This window comes from Chanodichthys erythropterus, chromosome 18, assembly GCF_024489055.1.
Source record: "Chanodichthys erythropterus isolate Z2021 chromosome 18, ASM2448905v1, whole genome shotgun sequence".
NCBI lineage: Eukaryota > Metazoa > Chordata > Actinopteri > Cypriniformes > Xenocyprididae > Chanodichthys > Chanodichthys erythropterus.
Genome location: NC_090238.1, coordinates 37492954 through 37503960, shown reverse-complemented (window position 1 = coordinate 37503960; position 11007 = coordinate 37492954). Strand labels below are relative to the sequence as shown.

At 42.7% G+C, this 11007-nt stretch overlaps 1 protein-coding gene across 1 annotated transcript; it reads right to left on the bottom strand.

Annotated features, from left to right (window-relative positions):
• Positions 1-994: 994 nt before the first annotated feature.
• Positions 995-3007, bottom strand: LOC137006584 (zona pellucida sperm-binding protein 3-like). Its single transcript, XM_067367460.1, has 8 exons — positions 2462-3007; positions 2166-2284; positions 1985-2088; positions 1728-1905; positions 1496-1613; positions 1339-1421; positions 1157-1248; positions 995-1083 (listed from the first exon to the last, which is right to left on the bottom strand). The coding sequence occupies exons 1-8, from the start codon at positions 3005-3007 to the stop codon at positions 1013-1015; spliced, it is 1311 nt and encodes a 436-aa protein (XP_067223561.1). The 3' UTR covers positions 995-1012.
• Between the last annotated feature and the right edge of the window lie 8000 nt (positions 3008-11007).

Genomic DNA, 11007 nt, shown 5'->3' with positions numbered 1-11007 from the left:
ATTGAATATCAAATGTCAAGTGTCCCCAACTATGCAAGCCAAAGGCGACAGCGGCAAAGAACACAAACTCCAAGTGGCAAATAGGTGTTAAAATGGAGAGAAAAAAAAACCTTTGGAGAAACCAGGCTTAGTCAGGGGGCCAGTTCTCCTCTGGTGAACAGTGCTTTGTTACAATCAGGTTGCTATCATAAGTCTGACAGGATCGCAACAAAGTAATTATTTCAGAAAGTGGTGACATGTGCATTACGTCAGAACCTGTAAGACTAAGTCGCTGCTTGTTTTCCTAGAGGGTTTTATAATGGGGTTTTTCAATGAGTAAATAAAGCCTTTGCTCAACTTGACAAACAGTTTCACAATGTACACACACACGTGCCAAACTGCCTTACCTAGTTTTTTTATTAAATTACCCGCTTCAAAAATTCACTTTTCCACTAGGACACAAATCAGTATAGTGTAAATTAATGTAGCTAGCCCCCTTATCAGTGCCCCGACTACTGAACTAGGGAGCTGAATGAGACCCATGCTTAGTTCAGTTAATGGAGCACTCACCTAATGAGCTGATTATCTGAATCAGTGTTAAGTGAGAAGTACAAGGGATATACCAGGACTGAAAACCTCTGCATTAGCAAGTGAGAACTCACTAGAATGCTTTAATCCATGTTCTTTCCCAATTCCCCCCATCAAGAAACTGACAGCTTCTATCATGGACAAGCTGTCATCTACAAAGCCCCTGAGATCAAATTATAGTCCAGTCATAAATATTTATGACTACAGATCAGAAACAAGTTGGTTTTGTACAGCCACTAGGGCTCAATGTGATCAAGCTTCAGTGGAAGTTGTTTAAAGAACAATATCTTAAAGATGCCTATAGAGTAGTTTAAACTCCTGACCTGCAAAGGTTCAGTAGGAGAGTTTCACATTGGCAGAATGAGGAAACAGTTGAGTCAAAAGCAGTTAACCCAGACATGAAGCAAAATGACTAGTCAGATACATGCAAGGATCAATGTCAGATTTATTGAGAAACAGCCTTTTGCTCTTGAACCATTACGGGACCAAGTGATGCCTTGCCTTCCCACTGAATGCCTAGAAGAAAACCAAAACAAGTTTGAGGACTTGAAAGTCAAGAGCAACCTTAGGAAGTGCAGAAGCTACAAACCTCCATAGGGAGAAGCAGCAAATCCACCATCAGGACCACATGTAGAGTCACAGCAACCACAAACTTGGTTGTTTCCATCAGCAGCAAACCACCTGTAACCATAGACATGCCAGCTTCAACATGAGCAAAGTCAACTTCGAAGTCAAAGACCTAAAGTCAAAAGTTAAGAGGGTGAAATGTACCCATTAGCGAAGGAACAGGATTTGCGCTGAGCATCACTTGGTACAGAAGCAATAGTGGCCTTCAGAATACAGGTTATGTAGATCTGCAAGGGATGACAGAAGTCACAAAAAGAAGCTTGGAAGAGAAGTCGATCGCACTCATATTCTTAGTACATACAGAAGGACTGGAGCCCTCCTGGAACACAAACGCCTCCAGCTGGAACTGGATCTTGTCTTCCTGGGACCGAGGCATGAAGCGGGAGCTGGAAGCTGTAGCCTTGGCATCAACAAAACACCTGAGAAGTGGTTACAAAGAACTCATGAATATCAACTGTATCAAGCAACTTGACCTAACCCATGACTGACAGCGTTACAAAAGAGTCCTATAGAATCAAGTGCCATGACCTTACCCGTGATTCTCAATGAAGGAATATCTCGGAAGGGAGTTCACATCTGGTCCTTGAGTGGCCACACAGCGGTCCACAAACACGCGCAGAGGCACATGATTGTACACCTTCACAGACGCCTCAACGTTAATAACGCCACCCAGAAAGTAAGAGTTTGAAGGCCTCTGATAGGACCAGTCATCTACAAAAAAAAAAAAAAAAAAAGGAACATTTTAGGCAGAGCCACAATCACAAGGTTAGAGATATAAACCTGTACTAACCCATCATGAGCTTCAGGGAGAACAGCAAGACTTCTTCACCAACCTCCGCTGAGGCATAAGGGACCCATGTTGGCCTCAAGGCATCACTGCTTACATTTTGAAGTCTGTGGTTCATGAAAGTACCCATTAAATGGTCTCAAAGCTGCACAAGCAGCATGCAGAAAGTCAAAAGACTGCTTACCTTTGATAATGGCATTGAATGCCAACAACTGCACCATCAGCCCGGGTGATTGGAGTACCAGCAAGTGCCTCAGGGGTGTAGGTGAGAGAGAAGGTGTAGACAAGCTCGTCCTCAGTCATCTGTAAAAGAGAAAAAAAAGTTGGGGTTACCAAGATCACCCCAAAGATGGTGCACTGATAGGACTTCGTCTCTGCTGCCCTGGCACTGCTGATACTGCAACAATTGAACAGACTTTCCTTGAAAGACTTTGGCTATCCTCTGCCACAAACAACCCATTAGGATTAAAAAGTTCTTACCATCTGCACGCTGTTGCAGTCCTGTAGTTCATACTCAAAGATGAGCACCCTAGATGCAGTGTCCTGACCAACAACAGGACATCCACCTAGAGACAGACCAGTTGGCTGGATCAACTGACCATTGCTGAACAAGTCCTGCTGGACCTCTACAAGTACCCGGTTCTCACTGCATTGAACAGCGACACTGCTGGGAGTCACAGGTTGCCTCAACTGGAAGTCCACTGCCAACTCTCTCTGCACCTCAGGAACAACAGGATACTTCCAATCCAAAGGCTTCACTGGACCCTGCAACAGCTGCTTCTCCTGAAGACCAAAAGGATCCTGTGCAAGGTGTCTTGAGACAGAACTCAGAGGACTCTGAAACTGAGAAGCCACTTGCAAAGGGTTCCAGAGCCCTAGAGGAGAACGGGCAGGACTGTTGGAAGCTGGATCTGATTTTGGCCTCATGCTTCTTGGACTTTGACTGTACCTCAAACTTCCCCATGCACCAGACAAATCAAATGCAACAAGCACAACCACCACTAACACACCTTGCAGAAGCTCCATTCTAACAAACATTAACACAAATGCCACAACACACACCAGTGCTTGGCTTGGCCATTTTGTACAGCTTTGAATAAAGGTGGCTCCTCCCCTTTTAGCTTAATTGATTACCTTTGATTCTCCTCTGGACCTGTAGAGTTTATGCATTAGCAAATGAGAACGTTCTATAATGTCATTTATAGGGACATTGAAATGCTTCCCTTAACGTGTCTTAGTCAGGGTGTGAATTACACAGCGGCCTTTAGGGGGTCAGAGAGTAAGGGCAAAAACAAACAAACAAACAAACAGAAAAACCCTTTTGTCTATTGTTAATGTTGGTTCATGTTAGTTCTCAATGATGCTACATAACTTTATTTTAACAGCCTATAAAAACTGGCATTTGTGGAAATTTACATAAGCCAAAACTTTAAAAGGGCTTTAAAAGTATTTTTAGGCCTAGTTCATGTTAAATATAGTGGAGGATAGTGTTAAAGGCTACACAACCTTATTAAACTGTTCCAGGTACATTAAACATACTAATGCTTACATGGAGAGACTATCATGCACTTTCCCAACTAATCTTTAACTATAAAAGCCATCTTCGTTCTCTTTATATGGAACATTTTCCTTATGGTAATTCTGAAAGAAAACGCGCTGGGTTTCTATAGTTCTGTTGCTATAGTAATGAGCGCAACTTTAACGCGCATCTGATTGATAAACCGCGCGCTCTTATGTGAGTGTTCTTAATGTTGTAGTTATTTCAGCAGTTTCCTCGCACATTCAGTTTAATGACAGTAAGTTCATCATTTCATTTATCATTCATTGAACTGTGCGTATGCATTTAGACACTTACATTATGTGTTTGCTCCGATCATGCAATAAATGAAACTGCTCAGGTAATGTCAATGAACCATTTCCGACTTTTCCACGCAATAAAAGCGTTTTATTTCAACAGTAGTGACGGCGCAATGACTTGGCAGCTTTATCAATGCTTTATCAACACATGTAACATGGACCAATCTTGTGGCTGATGGGATACATTGTACATACATGTATAATTTACTGTTTCACATTCACACAGTAACATGTGATAATTGCCAGAATCAGCCAGTTTTAACCCCCAGGACTTTATAGAAACATTTACCTGCATATGTAGTCACATTTTAATAATACAAGAATTGTCAACAACAAACATCAACTTAACTTGACATTAATGCATTGACAAACTTCCCTTATAAAATATAAATTTCTGTAGTAAAGTGATGGAATAGATGGTAATACCACAGTATTTTACTGCAGTGTTATTCATTAATAAATAATAATAATAAGGCAACATTTCTAATTTTCATTTAAGTACTAAAATTACAAAAACTTGAATAAAAATAAAGCAATATATAATAAATTTCAAACAACAACAACAACAACAACAGTAAAAATGAGCACATAATAAAATTACTAAAACTTAACCAATTAAAGTGAAAACTGAATATATAAAAACATAAAATTATTATAAACTATAATGCATATAAATAATATGAAAATAAATAACATTGTGTTACTATAAGGGAAGTTCGTCAATGCCTTCATATCTGTACTCCTTAGAGAAAAACAATTTATGCATATCAACAACTCCTTCCACCAATGTAAAATGAAATAGAGAGACAACAACTTCAAATATTTATTTTCTGAATGAAAAATATAGTTGTTTACAATGGGATATAATTTAGCTCTTCTGACAGCTGTACATCATCAGAACACGCACTCATGACGACGGCGGCAAATTTAATGTGGTTAAAAGTTAATAACACTTAAAATCAGCAATATAAACAGTATCTGCTATTAATATACATGTATTCCAAAAAAGCAGCTCTGGGAAGGGCTTTAACAGTCCAGTTTTTAGCTTTGTTCATAAATTGTCTTGAATTTCCGTTTTCCAGTTCAGATGAATGTAGCGGGTCCCGGCTAGGTCTCCGCTGGCAGATGTATAGATAATCCTCTGATAGGAGTGCTCTGGAAATATTACAAATATCACACAGAAATCAGTGACGCAGGACAACAGTTGCTCATTCTCCATTCACTCGGATTATATTTATTTTTAACTTCCTTTTAACTTTGTATCTGCAATCATGAATTACTTTCTGTTATTTTTGTCTGTTTTGCATTGAAGCACAGGTTATATCCACATTTGGATAACATGAAGCAATATATTCTTCACAGGTCTTTTCACATAGATGTATACTCACATATTTTCCAAACACTAGCTTATTAAAGTTTGTATGAAACCAAAAACAACCACTTTTCCTTTAAATCCCATTATTGGTCTCTCCTCAATCATGTCTGCATTTCTTCCTTTAAACACATATCTTTGTCCTCTTATTAAAAGAGTATTTTTGTAATAACTGTACATTTTATAAGTGTTCACTTTATACAACAGAATAATTCTCATTTGCAGTTAAGCTGTATTACATTTACACTATAAGAACACAAACTTCATTAATAAACATATCTGCCTCATAACATGGCGTTCAGTTCTATGAACTGAATCTGTATCATAGTAATATTAATGTGCGTGCGCCCTTAAACAAGGCCGCAGCCGTAACTGGTCTTATTCACATTAACATTTTACACTTTTAACATTGTACTACACACATAGTACACTGAAATATCCCACAAATGCCCTGGAGCCGTAAGGAACAAATAAAATAACCAATCTGCGGACGTCGGCCGCCATTCTCTCAACTGTGTACTGTTAAACTTAACTGTTTAAACATTTGACATACTTTTCGCTTACAGAGCACACATCACAGGGGATTCATATGAGCTTATAAACATCTGTAGTCACATTAAAGGTGTGTAACTAACCTGGAAATATTACAAATATCACACAGAAATCAGTGACGCAGGACAATAGTTGCTCATTCTCCATTCACTCGGATTATGAGCTCATCTTGCTCTGTGAAACGCTAAATGCCCCAGTGTGACGCTACTTGCAACTACTGCCACCCTGTGTCCATTTTATGAACTACCTGTCATTATGTGCTTTTCCCATGATCTCTCATTAGTGTTCAATTATATAAATCAGAATGAAATAAAATACTATTGCAACAAAAAGGAAAAGAAACAAAAAGTAATAATCTCAACAAAACTTATTTTGTGAGTGTCACATCCACCCGGACAAACAAGAATGGCTCCAGACATTTGTTACAACAACAAAAAAAAACCTTTTTTTTTTTCTCTAATAAACGTTTGTGGTGACTGGCATGTAATATGTGCATGGCATGTACATTTGTTGTGCGTAAGGCGTAGGCAGGATAAACTGTCTGGTTATGTGTGGCATGAATGGTAGGGGAGGCGAGGTAATCTGTGAGGAAATAGAATCTACATGGGTCTGTATTGAAGGTTGGCCTAATGACTCATAAGTGAACACCGGTCTCGGCCTTCTCTCTCTGGTTGACCTCCTAACCTCTCTATGTGTTTCTTCTGCAGGCCCAGTTATTATAGGAGGATAAGTCAGTCTTTCCTCCCGTATTTGTTCAGCATGTTCAATTTGCTCATCCTCTCCAGGCTGAGGTAGGTAAGTGACATCAGATTGTTCACTTGTCTGTGATTCCTCTCCCACTAATTCCACTTCTCTATCCATTGAGCTTTGTTTATCCTCTTTTTCAGGAGTGTCTTGTTCGGGCTCACTTTCAGGTAAGTTTGTCTCATCCGTGTGTGTATTGTCTCTTTCAGGTGTCTCTCGTCCATCTGGTAAGTATGCGTCCATCAATTCGGTTTCCCCCATCAGTAATGTATCTGGACATTCTTCGTGGTTCCTGGTTGGTTTCTTTGGAGTCAGACCAGGCACTGTTGTAGGAGATGACTTTGACACTGGACTTTGTTCTCTTGCTGAGGACACTGATCTGTCATGTCCAACTCGATCATTTCCCATCCTGACTACAGGTGTTCTCAGCCAATAACCTCCTGTCCACTCATCCTCATCATCAGTGTCCGATATTCCATCCTTGTCAGCAGAGTTTACCCTCTGTCGAGGCTGCTTTTGCCTCTGACGGGGTGTTACAACCAAGTCAGATGGCTGTGCTGGGTTCTCAACAGGTAAGTCATTCACTAACAGTAGCAAGTTTCTGTGTATGGTTCTGTTCCTTGCATTTGGGTCTCCTTCAGGATGAATGACATATACCGGATTATCTGAGATCTGCTCTCTCACCACATAGATCCTCTTCTCCCAGTATGAGCGTAGCTTCCCGGGTCCACCTCGCTCACCCATGTTTCGAACCAGTACTCGATCTCCTGGTTTGAGGACCACAACCCTCACCTTTTGATCATAGTAGGACTTGTTCTTTGCACTTGATGACAGGCTGGATTTGTTTGCAATCTTGTACGCTTCCATCATCCTTTTTGACCATTTATCCACATATTCTTTATGTGTCACAGGTTCGGTGTTTCCCAACAATCCAAACAAGAGATCCACGGGGAGACGGGGGTGTTTCCCATACAGCAGGTAATGAGGTGAGTATCCGGTGGACTCGTGGCGAGTACAGTTATATGCGTGTATCATTTGTGGCAAATGTTCTTTCCATCTCTCCTTTTCTCTGTCTGTCAGTGTCCGTAACATTTGCAGCAGTGTGCGGTTGAACCGCTCAGCGGGATTACATTGCGGATGGTATGGGGATGTCCGTGAGTGTCCGACCCCTGACAGGCGTCCCAGGGTGCGGAAAAGGTTGTTCTCGAACTCGCGCCCTTGATCATGGTGGAGACGATTTGGGTAACCCAGACGAGGTATGTAGTCGTTGTATATCCGTTCAGCTGCAGTTCGTCCCGATTTATTTTTGGTTGGGTAAGCCTGAGCAAATCTGGTGAAATGGTCTATCACTACCAGAATGTATTCATAGCCCCCTTTGCTTTTCTCCAGATGTAAGTAGTCTATGCAAACCAGATCAAGAGGGGAAGCAGAAGTCAGGCCACCCATCGGCGCGCGTATGTGTGTGGTGGGTTTCTTTTGTTTTATGCAACTGCATTTTCTTGTGACATACTCCTCTATGCATCTCTTCATCTGTGGCCAATAGAAACGTTCTCTGGCGAGATGGAGCACACGTTCTGTACCAACGTGCCCCATGTTGTCATGGAGATGTTTTAGAGCAACTGACCGGTACTTGGTGGGTAGGACTAACTGTTTTCTCTCTTGTGTTTGGCGGTACAGGACTCCATTCTCCAAATGTAATTGACTCCACTCATGAAGAAGCTTGCGAGTGAGCCCACTCACTGACCTTCTGACCTCATCGGTGAGAACATTATTTGCCTCTTTTAATGTCATTATTTCCCCTATTCCAGGGTCCTCTCGTTGGGCTTTTGCCAGCTCTTCATGGCTTATTTTGGGCAAGAGTGAATGAGGCTGTGGTATCACATCAGCAGAGGAGGTGTAAAGTGCAGCTATCCATGCTACATCTTTCTTTTGGGCTGCTCTACTCCCTTCCCAAGTCGCATGCAGCACATCCTGAGACAGCTCCTCTGTGCATTTTGCCACATAGTTGTCAATATCAAGTGGGATGCGTGAGAGCGTGTCGGCATCTATATTGTTTTTTCCAGGTCTGTATTTAATATTGAAGTGGAACTCTGACAATTCTCCGACCCAGCGATGTCCAACTGCATTGAGTTTCGCAGTGCTCATGACGTAAGTCAGCGGATTGTTATCAGTGTAGATGGTGAAATGTGGAGCATAAAAGAGATAGTCTCTAAATTTCTCACACACTGCCCACTTCAGAGCAAGGAACTCGAGTTTTCCGCTGTGGAGTCGGTAGTTCCTTTCAGCAGGTGTCAGAGTTCGTGATCCAAATCCGATGACTCGCATTTTTCCACACTGTCGCTGATAGAGGATTGCGCCGAGCCCTTTCTCCGAAGCATCCGTGTGTAGGACGAATGGCTCCTCGAAGTTGGGGTATGCGAGGACTGGGGGGTTGGTCAGCATATTGACGAGCCTTTCCAAGGTACATTGGTGATCAGCCTTCCATATGATGGGTGTTTTGGACGGGAGTTGTGGACCCTTGGACTTGCTGTGACGTGGAAGGGGTTGGGGCATGGAGGACTTACATTGGAGCAGCTCATATAATGGCTTTGCTATTTTAGCAAAGTCCTGTATGTAGGAGCGGTAATAACTCAGGAAGCCAAGAACCCGTCGGAGATCACCAACTGTTTGGGGCGTTTTGGTTTTTAAAGCCATCACTGCCTCTAGGTCTTTGGGATCAATTCGAACTCCCTCGGCCGACACCAAGCGTCCAACATAGCGAACCTCCTTCTGAAACATCTCGCACTTTTCTGCCCGTAGCTTCACTCCATGATGCTGCAGTGCTTGGAGGACCTTGCGAATCACCTCCACATGGTCACTGAAAGATCTGGAGTAACAAAGTAGGTCATCCAGGTACGGGATGCAGTACTCGTCTCTCAGAGAGCCTAACATCTCCTCCATGCTTCTTTGAAAAGCTGCAGGTGCGTTAGAAAGTCCAAACGGAATCCTTACCCATTCGTAAAGCCCCCAGGGAGTGATGAAGGCAGTGAGATGGCGCGACCCTTCTGCCATAAACCCCTGGTGGTAAGCTTTACCTTGGTCCAGTATGCTGAACATTGAGTACCCACCTAGTGTATCTATCAAATCCTGTATTCGCGGCAGTGGATGTCTGTCAGGTACGGTTTTTTGATTTAGAAGACGATAATCTATGCAGAGACGAAGAGTGCCGTCCCTCTTCCGCACACATACAACCGGGGCAGAATAGGCCGACTTAGATTTCACTATCCAACCCTTTACAAGAAGATCTTGAATGTAAGCTTTTACTTCTTTAAACAGTGGTTTGGGTATGGATGTGTACGCTCTCTGCACAGGAACATCGTCTTTGAGGTTGATCACCATTTGCAAATTTGGGATACAGCCAAGGTCATTTCCATCCTTAGCAAAGGCGTTTGACTCCTCATGAAGCATCTTTCTAGCAACCTCTTGCTGTTTTTCCTCCAGATGGCTGAGGTTTACAGGTGGGTCCCACAGAGGTAGATCTGAGTTGCTGACCTGACTGGTGGTTACCTGACTGACAGTTGCTGCCGGCTGTGATTTGTCCAGGATATCTGCCTCCACGACATTCTCAACACGCTGCAGGATCCCTAAAGCTGTTTTACGTGGTATTGTGATGTCATGATTGGTGTTATTACCAACTGGAATGATGACATGCGGTTTTATTGGGTTCTGGATTTCAAACAAACCTGGCCCTGTATCCCACTGTCCAGATGGTAGGCTGTCTTCATCTGTTTCGAACAACACCAATCGGGTAGAAGCATCCATGTTTGAGGGAACCCGACACCTCACCCACAACACTTGACCAGCTGGGAGCACGATATCCTTGGCACCTGTTCTTAAGCGTCCCTGCTGCATAACTGGCTTTGCTGTCTGAATAAAGTTGACAAGAGCTTCAGCTGTTTCTTTGGGAACAGATATGGCATTGCTAAGAAGGCTAGCAAGTACAGGCACTAGTCTCTCTGGTTGCCCACAAATTAGCACTTCTAAAACATTAAAGCCAATCAATGGTTTATCCATGGGGTAGCTGCTGATGAGGAATGGGACACTCATAGACAGGTTGGGGTCCAAATTCCCTGGTAAGTTCACTGTAATAGCTACCCACCCATCATAGGGAATGAGACTACCATTTGCAGCACTAACCTTCAGTTCCTCCTCCCCTAAGATCTCAGAAACTGAGTGAATACTGAGGTCAGGTAGGTACTTTTCTTTCCAGGCACGACTGACTATACTGACTTGGGAACCCGAGTCGAGCAAAGAAGTGACTGCTAAGCCATTTAGATAGCTCTGAACTAGGGCCTTTTTTCCAATCAGGCTAGCAACAGCTCTAGCTTTAGCTACACGTGGTGACTGGGGAGGGAGCTGAACTACTTGGTTACAGTGACTTAATGTGTTTGTCGTTACTGGGGTTGAAGGTGAGGAGGGGCATGTTTTGTCATTGTTGACCTCACTTTCAGGTTGGGACTTA

What these genes read in the sequence shown, in the direction of transcription:
- LOC137006584 (XM_067367460.1), bottom strand. Translation starts at nt 3,007, where the DNA reads ATGGAGCTTCTGCAAGGTGTGTTAGTGGTGGTTGTGCTTGTTGCATTT. An exon ending in ACTGCAACAGCGTGCAGATG is followed by an intron (nt 2,285 to 2,461) that starts GTAAGAACTTTT and finishes TCTCTTTTACAG; the next exon opens with ATGACTGAGGACGAGCTTGT. An exon ending in AGGAGGGCTCCAGTCCTTCT is followed by an intron (nt 1,422 to 1,495) that starts GTATGTACTAAG and finishes CATCCCTTGCAG; the next exon opens with ATCTACATAACCTGTATTCT.